The sequence below is a fragment of the Dipodomys spectabilis genome, unplaced genomic scaffold (assembly GCF_019054845.1).
Source record: "Dipodomys spectabilis isolate Male_0828 unplaced genomic scaffold, ASM1905484v1 ptg000067l, whole genome shotgun sequence".
Lineage (NCBI taxonomy): Eukaryota > Metazoa > Chordata > Mammalia > Rodentia > Heteromyidae > Dipodomys > Dipodomys spectabilis.
In genome coordinates, this window is record NW_024870744.1 from 5,185,532 (window position 1) to 5,210,984 (window position 25,453).

Consider the following 25,453-nt stretch of genomic DNA (forward strand, 5'->3'; position numbering starts at 1 on the left):
ATTGTGCGTGCGTGCGTGTGTGTGAATGTGTGTGTGTGTGAGTGTGTCTTGGGGCTTGAACTCAGTAAGTCTGGGTGCTGTCCCTGAGCTGCTTTTGCTCAAGGTTAGTAAGCCACAGCTCCACTTCCAGCTTTTCCTTTTTTGGCATAGTTTTAGTGGAGATCAGAGTCTCAAAAGACTTCTCTGGGGACTGGGAAGGTGGCTCAGTGGTAGAGTGCTTGCCTTACATGCATGAGGCCCTGGGTTGGATTCCTCAGCACCACATAAGCAAAAAGAAAAAAGCTGGAAGTGGCACTGTGGCTCAAGGGGTAGAGCGCTAGCCTTGACCTGAAGAGCTGAGGACAGTGCCCAGGCCCAGAGTTCAGGCCCCACGACCGGACCCACCCAAAAAAAAAAAAAAAAAAAAAATTAAAAAAAAGACTTCTCTGCCTGGGCTGGTACTGAACTGTGATTTTCAGATCTCAATCTCCTGAGTAGCTAAGATTATGGGTGAGAGCCACCAGGGTCTGGGCTCTATGTTTACTTTTATGAGGATCCTTCAAACTGCCTGCTGAGTGGTTATACTAGTTAGTTTACGTTGCCACCAATGTAAACTATATATATTTGGGGGGGGGGGGGGGGAGTGAAGTTGTGGGGCTTGAACTCTGGGCTTGAGCACTGTCCCTCAGCTCTTTGGCTCCTGGTGAGTGCTCTACTACTTAAACCACAGTGCCACTTCCAGTTTCTGGTGGTTAATTGGAGATAAGAGTCTCATGGACATTCCTGCCTGGGTTGGCTTTCAACTGCAATCTTCAGATCTCAGCCTCCCAAGTAGTGAGGATTACAGGCATGAGCCACCAGCACCCCGCTCTAATTTTTAATAGTAGACTAGAAGTGTGGCTCAAGTGATGGAGCACTAAACCTAGTAACTAGAAGGCTCTGAATACACACTCAAGTACCACCAAAAACCAAAGACAAAACCTACAATTCAATGGGCAAACCTATGGACTGGAAACAAAGCAGTCTAAATACAACCTTCTTCCCCTGCTGGCCACACTTGAAACAATTTTTTCTCATCAGCTCCTCAGCCCCTCCCAGAACTTTATCCTGCCACTTACCAATAAATAACAAAAAAAAGAGGAGGGGGGAGAGGAAGAGCATGAGAAACAGTATTTCCAGATCTAAATGTGGCCCATGACACAGGGAAATCTGCAAGCCACGGAACATAAGAATTCCTGGGGTAACAAGCAAGCAAACACTTCATCCATCCACACTTCCTTGTTTGCTACTTGTCCTTCCCTTTTATAATAATTCTTGCTATTCACAAGCTCTGACTCCAGCCCTTTCCTTTGTATCTATTAGGTCTTTTAGAAACTTCCACAACTGAGCTGCTGGAAGAAACATGGAAGAGGGGAAAAAATACATACAACCTGTTTTCACAGACAAGTTATTCAGGCTTTACTGATTTGGTCCTCTTCATCAAGATTCCAAACTCTTTATCTAAGCACAGACTCTTCCCCCTCTTCCCATGACCAGTTTGACCCAACCACCAGAACTGAAGATTGCAATCTAATAGATAACAGGACTACGAGTTTCAGATCTCATTCTCTTTCTCTCCTCCTTCTCTCCCGTTTTGTGTGTTCTGTTTGTCTCTTGAGATAGGGATTTACCACGTAGCCCGGACGACCTCAAACTCCTACTTCTCCCACCTCAGCACCTGAAGTATGGAAACTACAGGCATGTGTCAAGACAACAGCATTTGCTTTATTTTCTCAACTATCTGGAATAGTACTATCCAAGACCATTTTCTCATGATGGAAATGTATTGAATCTACATGTCAAGGAAAGAAGCCCCAAGCACCTGTAGTTAATTGTGCTTTGAAATATGGCTAGTGGGACTTAAAATATGATTTATTTTTCTTGTTTAGTGGTACTAGAACTTGAACTCAGAGGCTTCAGATCACCTGGCTTATTGCTCAGCTAACACTTTACCACTGAGACATGCCTTCAGCCCAACTTTTTGCTGGGTATTTTGAAGATGGATTCTTACATAATAAGCTGGTCTTGACTGGGGTCCTCTAGATGTCAGCCTCTTCAACAGCTAGGAATATAGATATGAGCCACCAGTAGGTGGCCAAAAAGCTGAAGTTTTATTTTTAATTAACTGAAGCTTAAATAACTACACGTGGACAGTGATTTCATGTCAGGCTGTGCAACCCTAGAGCAGCAGGGGACAATGCAGCAACAGCAAGGGGAGACGACGGGATAGGCGAGGCTCTCCCCCAGTGTCCACCACCATACCTTTACAGATGTGTCTCCCAGAGCTTCTACCATTCATTCAACCACTAAATTTTTTCACCTTGGAAAAATAACAAATATTTCTGAAGTTCAGTTACTTTTATCAAAGTAAGGTGCCAAATTAAACTCTAAATGTCCTTTCCAACCCTCAGTCTGACCTCAGAAAGTTCTCCATCTCTTCTTTATTTAACTCAGAGCCTCCCACTTTGTTAGGAAGGTGCTCTACTACTTTAGTGACATTCTAGTCCTTTTTGTGTTGGTTATCTTGATTTTCCCAGCCAGTCTGAATCAAGAATGGTCTTCCTAGCTTTCCCTGCCATAGTGGGATGGTATACATGCACCATCACACCTAGCTTTTTTGGTTGAGATAAAGCCTCAAGAACCACTTTAGGGGATGGCCTTGAACTGTGATCTCTCTGATCCTGGCCTCCAGAATAGCTAGCATTACAGAATGGCACTACCACAATCATATAGTTTTTCTTTTTTCCTTACGATGTCATTCCTCAATTCTCAGTGACGCTAGCATCTTGAAAGTGTACTGCCACGCCACCTCCTGCAGAGTCTGTGTGAGAGATCATGCCAGGCAAAGCATAAGCTTCAAGGAAGCATGCCTGCAGGAAGAAGGTGTTGCTTCAAGGCTTCCTATATACTTGACTGCACCTTTACTGCCTCTATCTTTATTCTTATTGTTCTCTTCTTGGCTGTACATTCGTTGCCTTTATTCTCGTTCTGGCTATTCTTCTATCGATCCTCGAACAGAGCACGTTGTTCCTTTCTAGTCCAATAGAGACGGCTTCTCTGAATAATAAAGACTAGGACTGAAGATTAGATGTGGACAATGCCCCAATCAATCTATCACCTTACATGACTCTGCCACCAGATGTCCCTCCATTTTTGAAAGCAGTTCTGTGGCTCACTCATAGTAAATACAGAAATTTGAAATTTCCAGATATGTTGCAACAGGCAGAATTAAGGAATTAAACTAAACCAGAAGGCGTTATCCCAGAAGCACAGAGAGTTCTAGAAAAAGGGACCCCTGATAATAAAAGGAAAAGAAAGATTCCCCTAACAGTTATAATGTAAGAGAATATTATAGAGAATATATGGTGGTTTCCCACAAAATATAAAGTTAGTGACATCACATTTCCTGAGCTGACCGATGAACCATTGCCTTATACAGGAGCTTATAAAGATGAAAATAGATGGATTAATGTAAAAGGAAAAAGAGTATTTTGGTACTCATTAGATTTTATGCAAAGATTAGGTAGATCTAGACCATTGTGGTGTTTATTATCAAAACAATAACAAGATAGTTTAAAATAACAATTAGAAATTCATTTGCAAAAAAATATTGGGATCAAAGTCATAGAAAACTGAGAATGCCTGACTTAACCTGGGAGTGGTTTTTAGGATGGTTTCAAAGGGACTTAAAAATTTATGGAAAAAATAAAAAGAGTACAATATAAGTACAGCCTTGTCTTAGGTTTGTTAATTATTAAACATAAAAGGCTGAATAGATGATGCATTGTATTAAACAATGTGCTAGACTTGTCTCGCACCACTTAGCTTAAACAGTTGGTGGGATAGTCATCAATTTCCATGTAACCTATTAATGCTTCCCTTTTCTTAGAAATTGATTGCATGCTTAAATAAACAAAGAATCTATGTCACAATCACACACTGTATAAAAATGTTAATTCTCCTCAATGAAGAAACACCCAGATGCAACTCTTTTGAGCCTGTGTCTGTCTGTCACCTCGCCGACTCCTTGCCCACGTATCCCGAGATTCCTGACCCATCAGTCCCAGTGCTCCGGCCGAGCTGGTCCGTGGCAGTGTACCATGACAGAACTCCAAAGCAAGTAGCAAGAAAAGGGCTTTACCATTTGATTGTTTCTGCATGGTGTGAAGGATCGACCTCATAAAGTCATTTTGTTTGTCTGAGCCCAGCAACAGTGAGTCCATGGCCTGCTCCTCGAGAATGGTCAGCAACATGCAAATACCTGTGGGAGAAAACAGAGTTTCCTTCCACTACTCACATATTTGTCTTGCCTACTGGACAAATGTCAATGAAGCCAATGGAATTAGTTCCCAACACGTGAGTCTAGACACTAATGCACACCACCTGCTCCCCAGGAACAGACCCTACGATTGCATTGAGTGTAACATGAGAAAATAGTACTAGCACAGCTGGAAATCAGTTTCTAAGATGACTACCACATGATTTCACTGAGTGTTAAGAGGTTCAATTTTTAGGTGTGCCCTGCCCTATTTCACATACCACAGAGCAAGAAAAAAACAATTACTAATTATGACACATGAACTATAATCAATTAAACAGGGCACAGCTATCCTGAGTCAGTGCAGAACTCACAAACAATACTAATGTCTCTCTACCTGTAAATTCTCTGTATACTAGAAATACTAGCAGTCAAACCCAATTTAAATTCAACCACCATGCTCATGTTTTACTATTCTAATACTGCTTTGAACAAGACTAGTTTGCGGATGCTTGAAAATGTACCCCTTCTACAGGTTTCTAGGGTAATTAATTACATACATGTTATTACTAAGTAAGATACACATTGGCTAAGTCAACTTAATGATAGAACAAGAATTTGAAACCATGAAATTCTGTATTTAGCAATTTGGAAACAATCCCCAAGAGATCACTTCCTGCTCGGGACCCTCAGGAAGCCCCCAAATGCACTGGTATAAAGTAATCACACTCACCTAGCCAGTAGTTTTTGTAGTTGGTAGTATCGTACATGTGTGAGGGCAGAAGAATCAGTTTACCCTTTTCCAGGACAGAAGAGGTATAAATGTCTGGACTTTCTAGAAGCCCCAACTCAATGACTTTAAAAAGACAAGTTAAAACTTCCTGTAAGTCGTAGTAATCATCTCTGTCTACCTTCCCCAAGTTTCTTGCAGTCAGGATAGCCCAACGCCGAACCTAAATGCACAACACAGTTTATTTACCACTTCACTCAACAAACCATAGTCTACATACAATGACATAAAGAAGCAAATAGGATTCTCTACACATTTGAAGACACAACAGATATTAGTGCCATTTTGTGGACTTTGTTGTTCTGATGACAGTCATTTTGAATGGAATGAGATAGAATCCTAGTGTAGTTCTGATGGTTTTATAGCTAAGGATGTTTATGACATGAGACTTGTGCTATAGTTTGGAGGAGAAATCAAGGGCTTGGTCCTCAGCTTGGTGCTATTGGGAGGTGGAACCTAGGTCTGCGGTGGGCTCAGTAGGAAGCCAGCCAGTCTCGCAATCCCTAGTACATTAAAAAAAAAGTTGGTGGTAGTGATTTTGCTTTTTGTTTTGTTTTTGTTTTTTGTCTTTTGGGGGGCAAGGAGGAGTGCAGAAACTGAGGAAGGAAGGCAGGCAGGCATGGATGGTACTCAGTAGACATTATGTGGAAAATGAACCATGCAATTTGGGGCAGGGATGGGAGGAGGAAACTGAGGGAAAGCAAAGGAAGGGGTGACATTGTCCAAAAAGGAATGTACTTATTACTTGACTTGTGAAACAGTAACCCCTGTGCCACACCTTAATAACAAAAGTATATTTTTAGTAGGAGGTGTTCAGGTTGCTGGCAGGATGAGCCTTGAAAGAGACTGTAAGGAGTCCTTTCTCTCGAGGTTCTGCCCATCCCACATATACCTCCATGAAGTGCTGCTCAAGCCAATGGCCAGGAGGCCTTCCAAGTAAAATCTCCAAAACTATGTGAAAATGAACCATTCTTTTCATAAATTGGATCAGGGGCTGGGAAGGTGGCTCAGTGGTAGAGTGCTTGCCTTGCATGCCTGAGGCCCTGGGTTCAATTCCTCAGCACCACATAAGCAAAAAGAAAAAAGCCGGAAGTAGCACTGTGGCTCAAGTGGTAGAGCGCTAGCCTTGAGCTGAAGAGCTGAGGGACAGTGCCCAGGCCCAGAGTTCAGGCCCCATGACTGGACCCAAAAAACAAAACAAAACAAAACAAAAAACATAAATTGGATCATCTCAAATATGTGTTACAGTGACAGAAAACTAACCACAACCTGCTTCCTCTAAAAAGTAAAGATAAAAACGTTTTAACAAGCAAGCCCCAACCATTTTGTACTTTGTCAACTTTCTTTCATGGGCAGAGGAGCCTGGTCCTTGCTTTGGACACAGACCTTGTCTCCGGTCCTTTGTCTTGCCTGGAAGATATTTCTAAGTCCTGTTATGCTGCATAAGTTGGATTCCTCACTACCTACGGCCACAAAGGCCTAACAACCTACTCATTTTTTCATGCTTCTATTCTACTGCTGGCTTACAGAGTTAGCTTCTAAGAGCTGTCAGTCTTTTTTTTTTTTTGGGGGGGGGGGGTCCGGTCGTGGGGCCTGAACTCTGGGCCTGGGCGCTGTCCTTCAGCTCTTCAGCTCAAGACTAGCGCTCTACCGCTTGAGCCACAGCGCCACTTCCAGCTTTTTTCTTTTTGCTTATGTGGTGCTGAGGAATCGAACCCAGGGCCTCATGCATGCAAGGCAAGCGCTCTACCACTAAGCCATCTTCCCAGCCCCTGTCGGTCATTTTTGTGAGTGGGTGCTGGTCCTAGAGCTTGATTCAGGGGCCTGGAGGCTGTCCATGAGCTTTTGTGCTCAAGGCTAGCACTCTACTAATTGAGCCACAGCTCCACTTCCAGCCTTTTGGTGGTTCATTGGTAATAAGAATCTCATGGACTTTCCTGCATGGGCTGGCTTTGAACCTTGATCCTCAGATCAGTGTTAGCCACTTGTCACTGGTGTCAATCTTCTTAACTTTTTCTTTGGAGATCTTTCCTATCATATTTGGCACAAAAAACTGAAATTTACTACCACTTTTAACAAGAAACCCTATTACAATGCTTTTTTTTTTTTAAATGGCTCTTTTCTGTTGCATAATTTAGCACGTGCACACGCGCGTGCGTACACACACACACACACACACACACACACAGAGCTTCCCTGGCTCAATTTTAAGTGGCAAGGTACAGAGAACCCACAGCACTCAGGTGCTCAATACCTGGTGAGCCACAGATCTACATGAGGATCCAATGATTCCCTGGTGCTTGGTTTCTGTGCTTCTTGCTACCCTCACTTCTGTTCTCTTCATTCTAGAACCCAGGAATCCCCTAAACCCCTGCCTTTTAATCTCATTTATCAGCAAAACATTTATAAATATTTTAACTGTAATTTCCACGTGTTTGGAGTGGAAAGGAGGAAAATGAGGAAAATGAGAAACAAGAATCTGTCTGGGGAAGGGAAAGTGATGGTGGAGTTGAGAGTGACTGGAAGATAATGTAAACGTATGCAAATGTCACAACGAAACCCCACAGGTCCAACTAATGGAAGCTAATAATGTAAAAAAAAAGAAAAGAAAGAAAAGGAAAGGAACAGACACTAGTTGCTCATGCCTGTAAATCCTAGCTACTCAGGAGAGGTTGATGAGGATCATGGATCAAACTCAGCGCGGGAAGGAAAGTCTGTAAGACTCTGACTTTGACCAAAACTACCAAAAAAGCCAGAAGTGGAGCTGTGGCCCAAGTGGAAGAGCACTAGCCTTGAGCAAAAGAAGCTTAGGGACAGATCCCAGGCCCTGACTTCAAGCCCCAGGACTGGCACAAGAAGAAAGAAAAAGAAAGAAAGAAAGAAAGAAAGACAGAAAGAGAGAGAGAGAGAGAGAGAGAGGAAGTAAGGAAGGAAAGAGAAGGAAGGAAGGAAGGAAAGAGAAGGAAGGAAGGAAGGAAGGAAGGAAGGAAGGAAGGAAGGAAGGAAGGAAGGAAGGAAGGAAGGAAGGAAGGAAAAAAGAAAAAAAGGGGGGAGGGAAGAGGGAAAGGAGGAAGGAGGGAGAAAGTGAGGGAGGGAATAGAAAAGAAAGGAAGAAGAACCCTTCATTAGTTAAGTCTGACTGAAGCACAACGATTACTCCCTTGTAGCCTTCTTTAGTACCACTATCCCCCATCCGAAGTGCCCACTACCTCTTGGATTCCCCATTCTTTGACCTCCTAGCTCCTCTACTTATGTGTAGTCATTTTAAATGTAAAAATAAAAATGTCTGGCAATCATATTAAAGAACCTACAACAAAACCCACTATTGACGCCTCTATGAACACTCTCCGTGTAGGAGAATAAAACATATCCTTCTATTGCCTAACACTCACACTCACCATTTCATTGGGATGAACCAAAAACAGATAGATCCCTGGATGTTTGTCGAAAACCTGAAAAGAACAGTTGGCTTGCTCCATCCGACAAAGTGCTTCCACACATAATTCATCTAAAAAGAAAATAATGACTCAATAAATAAGAGATCAAAATCTTATCAAATTCTCAAGATTCCTTAAGCCTGCTTCTTGTTTTTTTTTTAACTGATGTATAAAAACACTGATAATTTAAGTGCTAGAATAGTAATTACCTGACTGAGAAATAGAAATTCTATTTTCTTCAGTGGCCCTAGAATCAAACCCAAGGCCTTGTGCTGCTAGGCAAGTGCTCTGTCACTGAGCTATATATATCCCAAGTGAGCCCTGACAAATGCAGCTACAATCTAAGGGTATTCTTAGGAACTGACTTTACCAGAATATACATTTTTAAGAATACTTCACATAATTATCTCCATAGAGTGTTTTCTTACAAGTATTACTATAGGTTCAATTCTATTTGCATTTTACATCTTCCTTCATCTGGAATTTTATCTGGTACAGGGGTGGAGGGATGTTTTTCTCCAACTGACTACTAATTCCACTTTCATTTACTGAATGATCAATCAGTTTATTATGCAAGGACAAGTGCTTGCTTTGGGGAGAGAACAATGACACTGAGTGTATATGGGAAACTTCAAGGATACTGATATTGTCTTATCTCAATGGTGGCTATGAGTATAAAAAAAATCTTCAAGGTATTTTCTGAATATGGACATATAGTTGTTCATATGCATACAAGCTTTATGTCCATATATCTTTGAGACAAGATCTTATGTATGTAGTATAGATGGCCTCAAACTAGAAATCCTCCTGCCTTAGACTACTATGTGCTGGAATTACAAATACATGTCACCATGCTGCCTCTTGAAATGTTTTGTTGTTTTGTTGTTTTTTTTTTGCTTGAACTCAGGGCCTGGGCGTTGTCCCTGAGCCTCTCTATGCTCAAGGCCAGTGTTCTACTACTTGAGCCACAGTGCCAATTGCAGCTTTTTCTGAGTAGTTTATTGGAGGTAAGCGTCTCACAGACTTTCTTGCCAAGCTGGTTTTGAACTATGATCTTTAGATCTCAGCCTCCTGAGTAGCTAGGATCACAGGCATGAGTCGCTGGTGCCCAGCTTTAAAATGTTATTTCCTTAGTGAAGCTGTTTTTTGTTTTTTTTTTTTTGCCGGTCATGGGGCTTGAACTCTGGGCTTGGGTGAGCACTCTACTGCTTGAGCCACAGTGCCACTTCCGGTTTTCTAATGGTTTATTAGAGATAAGAGTCTCACGGACTTTTCTGCCCATGCTGGCTTTCAACCCTGATCCTCAGATCTCAGCATCCTGAGTAGCTAAGATTACAGGTGTGAGCCACTGGCACTCAGCTTTTAATGAAGTTTTAAGCTCTGGCTCAGGTGGTACAGCAATAGCCAATGAGTCCTGGTCTCAGGAGAAAAAAAAAATAACTTTAAGAATGCTGGGAAGCTAGGTACTAGTGGCTCATATCAGTAATCCTAGCTACTCAGGAGGTTAAAATCTGAGGATCACATTTCAAAGCCAAGGCAGGAAGTCCATGAGACTCTTATCTCCAACTAACTACCAATAACTGGAAATTGGGGATTTAGCTCTGTGGAAGAGCACTTACTTAATAAGTCCTCAGCTCTGCAAACAACAAATAAAAACAAACAAAAAACTAGAAGTGGAACTATGGCTCAAGTGGTACAGTACTAGCCTCGCGCATGAAAGGTCAAGGAAGGCACCCAGACCCTGAGATCAAGCCCCAGAAGGAGCACCAAAAAAAAAAAAAAAAAAGAAGACTTTGTTAGCTGGGTGCCAGTGGCCCACACCTGTAATACTCAGGAGGATGAAATTTGAGGATCAGTTCAAAGCTAGCCCAGGCAGAAGAGATTGTGAGACTCAACTCAATAAACTACTCAGAAAAAGTCTGAGTAGTGTAGCAGCTCAATTGGTAGAGCAATAACCTTGAGAAAAGAAGCTCAGAGACAACACCCAGGCCCTGAATTCAAGGACAGGCACACACATACACATACATACACACATACATACATACATATACACACACAAAATTTTTTGTTACAATTACTTTGTATTTATTTATGGAGAATTTAATTAAATCTTTAGATCTACCATTTAGTTTACTGAAATGCAAACAATAGGAAAAACAGTAACTAAAACAAACAAAAAAAACAAGCAATCAGAAAAATCTGTAAACTCTATCAGGCAACTATATGGTCTTAACAAGTTCAAAGCATGGAGAAGGTGTGAGAGAAGGGGTGTGTGTGTGTGTGTGTGTGTGTGTGTGTGTGTGTGTGTGTGTGTGTGTGTGTGTGTGTGTGTGTGTGTGTGTGTGTGTGTGTGTGTGTGTGTGCGTGTGTGTGTGTGTGTGTGTGTGTGTACACAGTTTGTTTTTGCAGGTGTGTGTGTGTGTGTGTGTGTGTGTGTGTGTGTGTGTGTGTGTACACAGAGTTTGTTTTTGCCAGTCCTGGGGCTTGAACTTAGGGCCTGGGAACTGCCTGAGCTTCTTTTGCTCAAGGCTAGCATTCTACCACTTGAGCCATAGCTCCACTTCCTGCTTTATCTATGTATGTGGTACTGACAATTAAACACAGGGCTTCATGCATGCAAGGCAAACACTCTACCACTAAGCTACACATCCCCAGCCCACGAAGAGAGTTTTGAATAAACAGAGACAGAAGAAGAGAAGAGCTAACCAGTGAGCAAGACAGTCTCAAAAGAAAAAGGTATTCTTATTTTGTTAAATTACATATTAGAAGATGTCTTTTTTTTTTTTTGTCGGTCATGGGGCTTGAACTCTGGGCTAGGTGCTATCCCTCAGCTATAGCAATACAGGCTCTGGCTTCCCACGATGCAGAATGCAGCAGGAATTCAACATCTTGTGTGCATCACCCTGCTTCTTGGCACCATGGGGTGGGAGGAGCAGCTTTCTGTTCTAACATAGTAGAGCACTAGCTTTGAACAAAAAAGCTCAAGGGACAGCTCCCAGACCCTGAGTTCAAGCACCAGGAGTGACACCAAAACCAAAACCAAACACAACATTTTGAAGAAACAAATAGAAGGTATCACCAAGATGCAAAGACTTCTAATCCTCATGGATTGGATGTTGCCTCAAGCAATTTACAGAATCAGTGTCCCAACACTATTCTTCAGAGAAATAGAAAAAAATCAATCTAAAACTTCATATGGAGGATGAAAGACCCCAACCAGCAAAAGCAATTCTAAGTAAAAAGAGCAACACTAGACTTCGAATTAAACTACAGAGCCACAGTAACAAAATAGCAAGCTTCTTTGTGGTTTTGTGTACTAATACAAAAAAACAGAGGCAAAGATCAATGGAACAGTATAGAAGACCTAGGAATAAAACACACATAGCTAGCTAATCTCTGAGAAAGGAGCCAAACTCATCCTACTCCAAATGGATCAAAGGGCTCAAAGTCAGACTGAAACTTTAGATCTACTACAGGAAAAGGTAGGGAAACCTTGGAAATTATAGGCACAAGTAAATTTTTCTGAATAGGACTCCGGTTGCCTAGGGGGTAGGAGTAAGAAGGAACAATTAATGGAATGGCAGAAAATTCTTGCCAGCTATTCAACAGATAAGGAAGTAATGCACAGAATATAGTTTAAAAAATTAAACAGCAAAAGAACAAACAAGCCAATCAACAAATGGGCAAGCAAAGTGACCAGACAGTTTTCACAAGAAATAAAAATAGAGCCAGGTGCTGGTGGTTTACATCTATAATTCTAGCTATTCAAGAGGCTGAGATCTGAGTATCAAGTCTCTTATCTCCAATTAACTACCAGAAAACCCAAAGTGGAGCTGTGGCTCAAAATGGTAGAGCGCTAGCCTTGAACAGAAAAGCTCAGGGACAGTGTCCAGGCCCTAAGTTTAAGACCCATGGGGGAAAAAATGGCTGATACATGAAAAAATGTTCAACATACTTAGCCATAAAGAAAATGCAAATGACAAGCAGGGCACCAGTGGCTCACGCCTGTAATCCTAGCTACTCAGGAGACTGAGATCTGAGGATCACGGTTCAAAGCCAGCCCGGGCAGAAAAGTCCAGGAGACTCTGATCTCCAATAAACCACTAGGAAACCATAAGTGGCGCTGTGACTCAAGCAGTAGAGCATTTACACTGAGCTGAAGAGTGCAGGGACAGCGCCCAAGCCCAGAGTTCAAGCCCCACGACCAACAAAAAAAGAAAAAAAAAAAGAAAATGCAAATCACAGCCACAGGAAGATTCTACCTTACCCCAAAATGGCATCTATCAAGAAAACCAACAATAACTGCTGGCAAAGATGAGAGGCAAAAAAAAAAAAAAAACACCCTCATACATTTTTGGTTAAAATATAAACTAGTGCAAGCACTATGGAAATCAGTGTGGAGGTTCCTCAAAACACAAAAAGTCAACCTTCCTTATGACCCTGCCACACCACTCTGGCATATATCCAGCGAAGACATATGCAATATCCGTGTTTATTATAGCACTGTTCACAATAGCCTAAGTGAGGAATCAGCCACGGTGCTCAATGAGAGATGAATGGATAAAGATGATACATAACAAACACACACACAATATGGATTACACACCCATAAAGAAAAAATTAAAACATGTCATTTGTAGAAATGGGGATGGAATTGGAGGACACTCTATTGCATGAGGTAAGAAAAGTTCAAAACACTAGATATCAGCTAGGTGCCAGTGGCTCATCCCTATAATCTCAGCGACTCAGGTGGATGAGATCTAAGGATGTTGGTTTGAAATCAGCCCAGGCACTAAAGTTCATGAAATTCTTATCTCCAATTAATCAGCAAAATGCCAAACTAGAAGGGTGGGTCAAGCTGTAGAGCACCAGTTGTAAGTGAGGAAGACAAGTGAAAGCACAGGCCCTGAGTTAAAAAACCCTGGCCACCAATGCGCAAGTGCGTGTGCGCACACAGACACACACACAGACACACAGACACAGATGCAGACACACACACACACACACACACACACACACACACAAGTAGTATATGTTGCTGCTCCTGTGGAACCTAGACCTCAAAGATGCTTATGCATGGGCATGTACACAGATATATGTACCTATATACATGTGTATTTGGATAAACAAAGAACATACATCTAGCTAAGGGAATACTTGGAGAACGAAAAGGAGCAACAAAGACAGAAGATGAGTATATGTATGAGAACAGCATAAAGACCCTCAATGAAAGCTTTGATCAACAGGCTCTGTAGCTGGAATTGGCACTAGCAGGAGGGGTTGGGCTAACAAGGAAGGGTGTGATGTCAGGGTGAATATGGTCAATGCAGTTTGCATATATGGAAACAGAACTATGAAACTGTGTTATAAACAGGGAAGGGAAAGAGAGAGGGAGAGGGAGTGGAACAGGTTGTATATAAGAGTAGAAATGTCACATGAAATCCCCCCTATGATTAATGTGTGACGGGTGGGGAGAAATAACTAAATGTAATGTATAGCTCCTGATGAGACTCCAATTTAAACAAACCAGTCATAGAACATATTTTTGTAAGCATATTTTGTATGCTAGGTATCAGTGGCTCACACTTGTAATCCTAGCTACTCAGGAAGCTAAAATCTGAGAATCATGATTCAAAGCCAGCCTGGGCAGGATAGCCATGAGACTCTTATTTTCAATTAGCTACCAAAAAACTGGAGATGGAGTTGTTGCTCAAGTGGTAGAGAAGCCATCCCTGAGGAAAAAAGCTCAGGGACAGCACCCAGACCTTGAGTTCACGCCCAGGGCATCAGTGCATGCATGAATACGTGCATACACATACACACATGTGCGTGTCCACATACACACACAAAATGGACTAGATATTAGATTCCTTAAAGGTATTCTTATTGCCAGCAGATGTAGTGGTACATGTTTATAATTACAGCATTCTGGGGCCTGAAGTAGAAGAATTCTAAGCTTAAGACCAGTCTGAGCTAACTAGCGACCAAGACAGTCTCAAAAGAAAAAGGTATTCTTATTTTGTTAAATTACATATTAGATGTCTTTTTTTTTTTTTGGTCAGTCATGGGGCTTGAATTCTGGCCTGGGCGCTGTACCTCAGCTCTTCAGCTCAAGGCGAGCTATCTATCACTTGAGCTACAGTGCCACTTCCAGTTTTCTGGTGGTTTATTGGAGATGGGAGTCTCACGGACTTTCCTGCCCGGGCTGACTTTGAACCTAGATCCTCAGATCTCAGCCTCCTGAGTAGCTAGGATTACAGGTGTGAGCCACCAGTGCCCAGCTATATCTTTACTTTTGAGAGATTCATATTAAGAACTGCAAATATAAGATATAAAACATATAGATATAAGATATAAACCAAATCTAGACAGCTACAATTCACCACTGACTGGTGATTGGTGAACATCACTACAAACCAGTGGCTCTCAATCAGGTGTCCTGCGTCCTCGTCCTCTTCCTACAGGACACTCAGTAATGTCTAGAAACATTCTGGGTTGTCCCGGTGGCAGGCGGGCTGGAGGATGCTACTGACATTGGATAAAAAGAGGCCGGAGATGCCACTCAATATCCCCTAATGAGCTGCAGTCCCCTAACAACCAAGAATTACTTAGGGCTAGTAGGTAGCTCAAGTGGTAGAGTATCTATCTGCATACCAAGCCGAGGCCTGAGTTCAAATCTCAGCATCACTTAAAAAAAAAAAACGACAGGGGCTGGGAAGGTGGCTCAGTGGTAGAGCACTTGCCTTGCATGCATGAAGCCCTAGGTTCAATTCCTCAGCACCACATAAGCAAAAAGAAAAAAAGCCTAAGTGGCGCTGTGGCTCAAGTGGTAGAGCGCTAGCCTTGAGCTGAAGAGCTGAGGGACAGCGCCCAGGCCCAGAGTTCAGGCCCCACGACCGGACCCCCCCCAAAAAAAAAAAACTGCCATAAAAGATACATGATAATGCAAATATAGCAAATTGCAGAATCCATGGAAGGTTACATGCTATTCACTATTTGAAAACTTTCATAATAAGAGGTTGAGGGAAATATTAAGTATTCTAGTTATACATTGAGCAAATAAATTTTTATTACCAATAAGCCTCAAATGTAAGATTCGTGGTTTATAGTGGGGACTGGATGATCTTGGACCTCACAGAGGCTAAGTAAGCACTCTCCCACTATGCTACCACATCCTTGCTTCCAAATTTTAAATTAACAAAATGGAGGGGCAGGTGGCTCAAGCGGTCAAGCACCTCATACCACATACAGGGGCCTCAGTGCAAGCCTACGATACTCACTGACACGCTCGTGTAGAAGCAGGTAAGGGTATTTCAGTATCTCAAGCAGAGGAACGCGAAGCTTATTCTCAAAGTCTTGGCCAGTAAAGTCAAACAGCTGTGCCTCTCCATTGCTGTCTACTATATATAACTCGTCATCATCATCATCTGCAAGTTCTGCTTTCATAGATTTTTCAAAGTGAGTTATGAGACGTAGGGTTTCTAATTCCCATAAAACCTAGAGAGAAAAAAAATGAGCAGCATGGTTTATATCTTATCAACAAAATATGTTAGCTGTGATATCATTTTGGAAAACATTTTCCCTGAACTTTTGTTTTCCTGTGTGTGTAAGCTTTTATACCACATACAGCCTATTAAGTAACAGTACTTCTCAAGAATAAATAAATATATATATATATATGTATATATATATATATATATATCCTTTTTTTGGGGGGGAGGATTTGTCATGGGCTTTAAACTCTAGGTCTGGGCACTGTCCCTCAGCTCTTCAGCTCCAGACAAATACTCTACCACTTGAGCCACAGCACCACTTCTGGTTTTCTGGTGGTTAATTGGAGATAAGAGTTTCATGGACTTTCCTGCCTGAGATGGCTTTTAACCACAATCCTCCGATCTCAGCTTCCTGAGTAGTTAGGATTACAGACACAAGCCACCAGCATCTGGCTATATATATCTTAATTTAAAACTTCAGGCACTAGACACTATGTTGAAAATGAACTACACAACTTGTGGGTGGGGATGGGAGAGAAAAACTGGGAAAGTACAGGAAAGTCCATGAGACTCTTATCTCAAATAATCCATCAAAAAGCTAGAAGTGGAGTTGTGGCTCAACTAGTAGAGCACCAGCTTTGAGTAAAAAAGCTCAGGAACAGTGCCTAGGCTCTAAGTTCAAGCCCTAGAAACAGCATTAAAAAAGTCAGTGAGCCAGGAACTGGTGGCTCAAGCCTGAAATCCTAGCTACTCAGAAGGCTGAGATCTGAGGATTGCAGTTCAAAGCCAGCCCCAGCAGGAATGTCCATGAGACTCTTATCTCCAATTAACCACCAGAAAACTGGAAGTGATGCTGTTGCTAAAGCGACAGAGTGCTAGCCTTGAGCTGAAGAGCTAAGTTCAAGCCCCACAACTGACAAAGAAAAAAAAAAAGTTGGTGAGCCATGACTCTGGAAGGACTTGACTACTGTGGGATGGGATGTAATTAGCCACACTGATTATCCCTCTCACTAAAAACTACAGTGAGACTGTCTACACCATGGTGCCATGTCACCACAGACCTTCTCAACTGGAGTCAGTTCTCTCAAATCCACTTCATCTGCTGAGTTTGAGAGACATAAACTGAGATTACATCTAAATTCTTTGTTGTCATTTTTGACAATGTTCAGGCATCTTCACCAGGACAGCAAAGCATTGTTTCGAGAACCCTCCTTTCTGCTCAACTGTAATGAATTTCAAGGATTTATGAAAATATATGTATGAGCCGGGCGCTGGTGGCTCACGCCTGTAATCCTAGCTACTCAGGAGGCTGAGATCTGAGGATCGCGGTTCAAAGCCAGCCCGGGCAGGAGAGACCATGAGACTCCTATCTCCAATAAACCACAAGTGGTAGACCGCTCGCCTTGAGCTGAAGAGCTGAGGGACAGCGCCCAGGCCCAGAGTTCAAGCCCCACGGCCGACAAAAATAAATAAATAAATAAAAAATAAAAAAAATAAAATAAAAATGAAAATATACGTATGGCTCAAGTGATAGAGTGCCAGCCAATCTTGAGCTTTTATAAAGCTAAAGGAGAGTGGGGCCTTGAGTTCAAGGCCCAACACACATACGTGTGCAGAGTTTTAAAGACTGTCTCAGGCTGGCTCCAAACCTAGACTGCAGACCTCAGCCTCCTGAGTAGCTAGGATTATATAGATGTGAGCCACTGTACCCAGCTACAAATGTTTGTTTTTTTGGTCGGTCACGGGACTTGAACTCTGGGCCTGGGCGCTGTCCCTGTGCTCTTCAGCTCAAGGTGAGCACTCTACCACTTGAGCTACAGTGCCACTTCTGGTTTTCCAGCGGCTTATTGGAGATTAAGAGTCTCGGACTTTCCTGCCCAAGCTGGCTTTGAATTGTGATCCTCAGATCTCAGCCTTCTGAGTAGCTAGGATCATATAGACGTGAGCCACCGGTGCCCAGCACAAATGTTTTTTAGATTTTTTTTTTTTTGGTCAGTTGTGGGGCTTGAACTCTGGGCTTAGGTGCTCTGCACTCTTCAGCTCAAGGCGAGCGCTCTTCCACTTGAGCCACAGCGCCACTTCCACAAATGTTTTTTAATGGTATCTAAAGTGTCAATTCTTTCCAGGTCTTCAATTTATTTAGCCCAGATATGGAGGAATGACTGTGGCAGCTACAGTTTTATGAATCTATACAACATCTGATTCTAAACTGCGTCTTGCCCCACAGGCAGAATGGATGCGTGTCAGGAAGCACTGATGACGGACGCCATCAGCCTTATTCCATCCCCACCTTGCTCCAAGTGGCCAGGTACACTGTCGATCAATACGAACATTTAAAAAGGAATTCTTTTTATGGAACAGCAGGTCTCAATAGTGGGCTTAATATATCCAGTAAAGCTAGGTGTAAACAAACATGCTATCTTCCAGATTTTGTTATTTATAGAACAGTCCCTTTATAAAGCACAGGCCGAGCAGAATCTGTGTAATTCTTTGGCACCCTAGGATATTCAAAATGGTAAATGAACACTTGACTTCAACTTAAAAAAATCAGCAACTACATTAGCCCCTAATTGAGTTGACCTGCCTTTTTTTTTCCTTTGTCTGTCATGGGGCTTGAACTCTGGGCCTGGACGCTGTCCCTCAGCTCTCAGCTCAAGGCTAGTGCTCTACCACTTGAGCCACAGCGCCACTTCCAGTTTTCTGAGTGGTTTATTGGAGATAAGAGTCTCATGGTCTTTCCTGCCCAGGCTAGATCCTGGGCAGGATCCAAATCCTCAGATATCAGCCTCCTGAGTAGCTAGGATTACAGGCATGAGCCACCAGCGCCCAGCTTGACCTGCCTTTTTTGAAGCCAAGAACTGACTTCGCCTGTCCAGACATTAAAGTCCTAGATGGCATCTTCTCCTGATGTAAACTGTGTCTTCTACATGGAAAATCTGCTGTTTGTTACAGTTACCTTCATCAATTATCTTAGTCAGATCTTCTCCATAGCTTGGGAAGCTGCTACAGGAGCACTATGGCTATTCTGCACAAAAGGCCTAACTTTCAGCCTACCTTAGCCTGTTTTTTCTTTTTGTTGTTGTTGCTTTGTTTTGTTGGTTGCAGGGCTTGAACTCAGGGTTTGGGCACTGTCCAAAAGCCTCCTTGTGCTCAAAGCTAGCACTCTACTACTTGAGCCACAGCTCCACTTCATTTTTGAGAGGTTAACTGGAGATGTGTCTCATGGGGACTTTTCTGTGCAAGCTGGCTTTGAACCACAATCCTTAGATCTCAGCCTCCTGAGTAGTTAGAATTACAGGTGTGAGCCACCAGTGCCCAGCTCCTACCTTAGCCTTTAAGTTGCTTTCCTCACTAAGCTTAATCATCTGTGACTTTAAAGCATAGGATGTGTGACTCTTGCTTAAAGAGACTACTCTAGGGTTACTAATTGGCCTAATTTCAATACTGGTATGTTTCCAGACTATAGAGGCCTGAGGAAAGAGAAAAACGAATGGGTAATCAATAAAGCAGTCAGAACACACAGCATTTACTGGACAGTTAACCTGGGCTCATCGTACCCCCCAAACAATTATAATAGCAGCATTAAAGATCATTGATCACCATAACATTAACAATAATACTTAAAAAGTTAGAAATACGAAAATCACCAAATTGTGAAAGAGACACAAACAGAATACAAGTTGCTGGGAAAGTGGCACTGACAGACTCACTCTAAGCAGGACACCCAAGCTTTCAGTTTGTACAAAATAAAGCATTTATAGTACACAATAAAATAAAGAGGCAAACAGAGTATAGCTGTCTGTATTAGCTAATAAGTCATACCTATAATACTCAGGAGTCTGAGAGCTAGAGGACTGAAGTTTGAAGCTAGCCACGGCAGGAAAACCAGACAGGTGCCTACCTTAGAACACTAACTTCAATGACAATGAGTAGCTTCACAAGTAGAAATTTTATATAATTCAAGATTTTGGACATGTTCATAACTAACTACTCATCCTCACCTCCATATACTGTACACACCTCTGTAGTCTGTGTTTGTTTTATTAGATAAATATAACAAAGTAGATATGGTTATCCTCAGTTTTCTAACTACTTACCATTAAAAAGTCATTACTTTAAAAAAAACTAAAACTAAACATTGCAAGGTGCTGATAGCTCAGACTTGTAATCCTAGCTATTCAGGAGGCCTGAACCTCCTGAGGATCTTGGTTCAAAGACCAGACCAGCCAGGAAAAGTCCATGAGACTCCTATCTCAATTAGCCACCAAAAAGGCAAGTGATAAATCACTAGTCTTGAGCAACAAAGCTAAGGAAGAGCTTCCAAGCACCAAGTTCAAGCCCTAGCAGTGGCACAAAACCAAAAGCAAGCGAACAAAACCCCACTGAAAGTACTGATATTGACATAAAAGATAAAACTAAAAATACCCCCATCCAACTTAATTTCTTTTTTTTCTTCTCTTTTTGAGATAGGGTCATACTTTGTAGCCTAGCTAGCCTTAAACTTAAAATCCTCATGCCCTCACCTCCCAAGTATTGGGAATGGCTGCATTTCATAAAATCGTTTTATATTGAAATTAATGAAACTAACTATAAATTCTGCTTTAGATTTTAATTCATTTCTATCAGGGCTAAGTGTTTACTCAGCACCTACATAAACCAACAATTAGTTAGAAATGTATTTCTCTGAACGTTTCTAACAGAGTTCAAACATTCTTTTCTTAGTCAGTAATCTATGAAAAATAATGCCTATCTAATGTTATTTACCTCATGCAAGAAAGGCAATTCTTCTCTTGCTTTGTGGTATTCAGCCACACATTCTAAGCAGTAGCAGAGGTCTTCGTCAGCTGTGTGGAATTCTCCAGAGAGGGTCCTGGAGGCATAGCTCTTTAGGAAGTCAAGGGTGGAAATGCCACCCGGTGTGCACCAGCAACAAGTGCTCATTCTGGACCTACATCCAAAAGAGAAAACAGCTAAGAACTGAAGGAAAACATATCCTTGCTATTGTGAAGAACAGGTGCCTTTCTACTTATAACCCAGGTTTTCAATTCAAATGTGTCTTCACAGCCAAAAGGTCTGTGCCCATGCTATCAACTGCAGACCTGAATGAACACAAATCTGAAACCAGGGATATGGGGTGGGCAGGGGTGGAGTTCAGCAGTGCAGTGCTTCCCTAAAACACAGTCCCCTACATTTGATCCTCACTAAAACAAAAAACAAAGTGAGTGAACATCTGGACACAGAATTTGGTAGTGTAATGTATTTGAATATGAAATCTGCCTGAAATTCATATTATGTACTCACAATTTCCACTAACAGAAAACGGTAACATTTTGAAAAAATTTTTACTTTATGCTAGGCTTTTTTTAACTTCACAACTAATGTAATAATTACATAAATGAATGAGTGCAATCAAATATATGTGTTTGTATTATAAACTGTTTAAATTTCTTATTTTTACTTAATACTTTCCAGAAACATACTTTCTTTACACTTTTACAGGGACTTAGACTAGCTTTCAATATTAAAATATTCATAGAAAAGGAAGTTGAAAATAAGTTCTATCACACCTGTAATCCTAGCTACTCAGGAGGCTGAGATCTGAGGATCATGGTTCAAAGCCCAGTCATTAAAGTCCGTAAAACTCTTATCTCCAATAAACACTCAAAACCGGAAGTGGTGCTGTAGCTCAAGTGGTAGAGCGCTCATCTTGAGCTGAAGAGCTGAGGGACAGTGCTCAGGCCCAGAGTTCAAGCCCCACGACTGACAAAAAAAATAAATAAATAAAGTAAATGGAGCTATGGGCTCAAGTGGTAGAGCATGAGTCTTGAACAAAAAGTTCAGGGACTGAGTTCAAGCCCTAGGACTGGCACAATAAAAAAAGATTCTTGAGCTGGTAGCTCAAACCTGTAATTGTAGCTACTCAGAAGGCTGAGACCTGAGGATCAAAGCTAGTCCTGGAAGGTAAGTCCATGAGACTCCTGTCTCCAATTAACTACTAAAAAAAGGTGGAGCTCAAGTGGTAGAGTGCTGCTGGTTTTGAGCAGAAAAGCTCAGGGAGATCAAACTGAAGGAAAGCAAAGGAAGAGGAAAAAAGAAATATACTCCTAGCCAGATGCTAATGGCTCATACCTGTAATCCTAGCTACTCAGGAGGCTGAGATCTGAGGACTGCATTTCAAAGTTAGCCTGGGCAGGAAAGTTCATAAGACTCCTATGTCTAATAAACTACTGAGAAAAAGCAGGAAGTGACACTATAGATCAAATGGTAGGGTGCTAGCCTTGAGCAGAAGCTCAGGGACAGTGCTCAGGTCCTGAGTTCAAGTCCCATGACTACCACCAACAATAATAAAATATAGGTAGGTAAGTAGGTAGGTAGATAGAGATAGATAAGATAGATAGAGAGAGAGAGAGAGAGAGAGAGATTTAAAGCTGAAGGACATGACCCAGGCCATGAGTTCATGCCTCAGGAAAAGCACAAAAATAATATTCTAGAGGTTGGGATTTTTCTCAGTGGGAGAATGCTTGCATAGCAAGGGCAAGGCCCTTGGTCCTTAGTACCACCAAAAAAAAAAAAAAAGCTAAAGAATAAAGTTCTAAAATTAGGGGATGGGAAGGTGGCTCAGTGGTAGAGTGCTTGCCTTGCATGCATGAGGCCCTGGGTTCAATTCCTCAACACCACGTAAGAAAAAAGAAAAAAGCTGGAAGTGGTGCTATGGCTCAAGTGGTAGAGTGCTAGCCTTGAGCTGAAGAGCTGAGGGACAGTGCCCAGGCCCAGAGTTCAGGCCCCATGACCGTACCCCCCAAAAAAAAAAATTCTAAAATTAGGAACTTCCTCAAAAGTGGGACAGAGAGAATATATGAGTTCTCATCTGAAAAAATAAAATAGTATGCAGATTCAGCTGCAGATAACGGCCCTAAGGCCACTCAGGTACAGCTTACTAATGTCCACCCGGCACGGGCACAGCCCACTAGGGAATACAATGCACACAGCCTTAGCCATGTTTGTGCAGAATATAAAATTATTTTATTTAAGTAAGAACTTAGTCCTAAAGGAAGAATAGCATAATACTGAAAGTTAAGGGTTTGCAGAAGCTGGTTTTTCCGGTTGTCAACTCGATGTGGGGCGTCAACTAAGGGCCCACAAATAGAAAGTGACACTCCACAGATTCTGCAGTCATAAACTGTTTCAAACACAATTTTGGCAAGTAACAAATTATAGTCAATTGAAACTTAAATCTTAAGGAACTGTAGTGCAAGTAAAATGTTGTACACTTTAATATAACCGAGCAGAGACCAAAAGGCACCTCTAAGAAAAATGCTTGTTTTCTTTTGTTGTTTTTCTTTTGTCCGTCATGGGGCTGGAACTCTGGGCTTGGGCACTGTCCCTCAGCTCTTCAGCTCAAGGCTAGTGCTCTACCACTTGAGCCATAGTACCACTTCCGGTTTTCTGGTAGTTTATTTGAGATAAGAGTCTCATGGACTTTCCTACCCAGGCAGGCTTTGAACCTCGATCCTCAGATCTCTGCATCCTGAGTAGCTAGGATTACAAGTGTGAGCCACCAGCGCCCGGCTCAGGATTTGTCTTATATTTCACAGAAACCTAGTCTAATTCCACACCCTAGAAAGGCAGATTAAATTTTTCCAGGTAGGTATGGCTCAAAGGGTACAGCAGTAACCTTGAAAGATAAAGAGTGCAAAACCTTGAGTTCAAGCCCTAGTACCAGCACATACACACAAGTAGGTAAGAATTACTGTCATAAAACAGGTACCTATGAATGGAGAATATAGCAGAGACACTGCTGTGTAGAGCACATTAGCAACGGAAACCAGCCAGGTAGCTGGCTTCACACTAGCTCACATCTGTAACATTAGCTACAAAGGAAGCTGAGATTGGGTAGATTACAGATAAGAGTCCAGCTCAACCAAAAAGTTTTCCAGACCACTTCTCACCCATTAGCTGGGCACGGTGGTCTGCATCTGTCAGCCCAGCTTTGTGGAGGCTGAGATCTACCAAGAAAAATATCTAAAAAAAGCAATTCAGGCCAATGCCAGCACCTCATGCTCATAATCCTAACTACTCAAGAGGCTGAGATCTGAAGATTACAGTTTGAAACCAGCCCAGGCAGAAAAGCCTGTGAAATGCTTGCCTCCAATAAACTACTAAAAAAAGCCAGAAGTAGAGCAGTGGCTCAAGTAGCAGAGAGCTGGCCTTGAACAAAAGAAGCTCAAGGACAGTGAGCAAGCCCTGAGTTCAAGCCCCAGGGTTGGCAGGTCCTTTTCATCCTAGCCTCTATCCTTACTTTCCACTACATGCTTTCCTAAAAGTCCCCAATGATCATTCTATTACCAAATCCAATTGGACATGTTCACTATGCATTCTTTAGCTATACTAACATGCCACTCCGCTGGCAATGTGTTACTCAAACTCCTTCACAATCACTTCTTCCTTTGCTCCCAGTCTAAATACCAAAATCTCCCTAGTCAGGCATCCAGGTACAGTGGTACACATCTATAATCCCAGTACTGGAGCTTGAGGCAGGATTCTGAGTTCAAGGCCAGCCTAGGTTACACAATGAATTTATAGAGTATCGTAAACCTCTGTCTCAAACAACTTACCTCCAATGGCTTAAGACTTATTCTAACCTCCACATTCAATACCCTCCACCCTTCTCGTTGACCTTATTCAAATCATGAATCATTCCCATACTGAAGTTACCCAAAGACTGAAAAACATATAAAAGATCAAGTTTTACTATGCTGCTCTGGCTGGCAAACTCCTGGGCTCCAGGGAGCCCCTGCTTCAGTCTCTCTAGTTGCTGGGACTACATTCACAGCCAGTGCGCCCAGCTAAAATGTGAATGGATGGATAGATAAATCTCTATCTATCTCTGTATCTTTATTTCTCTATATCTACATCTTTATATGTATATACATACTAGCAAAAGAAACCAGGGCCTCCACATTTGCTACACAAGCATTCTACCACTGAACTACTAACCCCTCCTAAGCTTGTAGAGATGCAATGCTTTATTCCTGCTACTCAATAAATCAGGAATGTGGAAGCTTCTGGCTATAGGTGAGTGGAGTCATTAGATTAGGTACATGACAGGACAGATACGTGCTTCCTGCCAGCTAGCCTGAGACCCATCTGCTGATCATTTTCTAAATTTCATAACTACCCAAATGGCACAAATCAGAAAAAAGGTTCCCCACCCCTGCACTAATGGCAGCATAGCCTAAACTCTATAGTACAACCTAAAACTCTATAGTTGTAGTCAATACCCAACTGCCAACAATGGAACGCTACTCCAGGTCCTGATAGGCATTGCAAAGTAAGCTCGACCAGACCAGAACAAAGCTCTTGCCCTGATCTGCTCTTCATCTCTATTCCCTTATTGACAGGGTTTGGGTTTTTTCGCATGTGTAGGGGTCAGTGTGAAGTTTGAACTCAAGGCCTT

General features: G+C 42.1%; 1 protein-coding gene across 4 annotated transcripts in view; it reads right to left on the reverse strand.

Moving 5' to 3' along the window:
• Nucleotides 1-25,453, reverse strand: part of Setx (senataxin) — a 70,285-nt gene that overhangs the window by 41,421 nt on the left and 3,411 nt on the right. For all 4 annotated transcript variants that reach the window (XM_042680965.1, XM_042680966.1, XM_042680964.1 and 1 more), the window contains exons 3-7: nucleotides 20,761-20,944; nucleotides 15,784-16,000; nucleotides 8,465-8,574; nucleotides 5,010-5,229; nucleotides 4,160-4,279 (exon numbers count right to left, since the gene is read on the reverse strand). In XM_042680965.1, coding sequence (XP_042536899.1) covers nucleotides 4,160-4,279; nucleotides 5,010-5,229; nucleotides 8,465-8,574; nucleotides 15,784-16,000; nucleotides 20,761-20,937 — 844 coding nt within the window. In that variant the 5' untranslated portion in view covers nucleotides 20,938-20,944. The remainder of the gene's footprint in view (nucleotides 1-4,159; nucleotides 4,280-5,009; nucleotides 5,230-8,464; nucleotides 8,575-15,783; nucleotides 16,001-20,760; nucleotides 20,945-25,453) is intronic.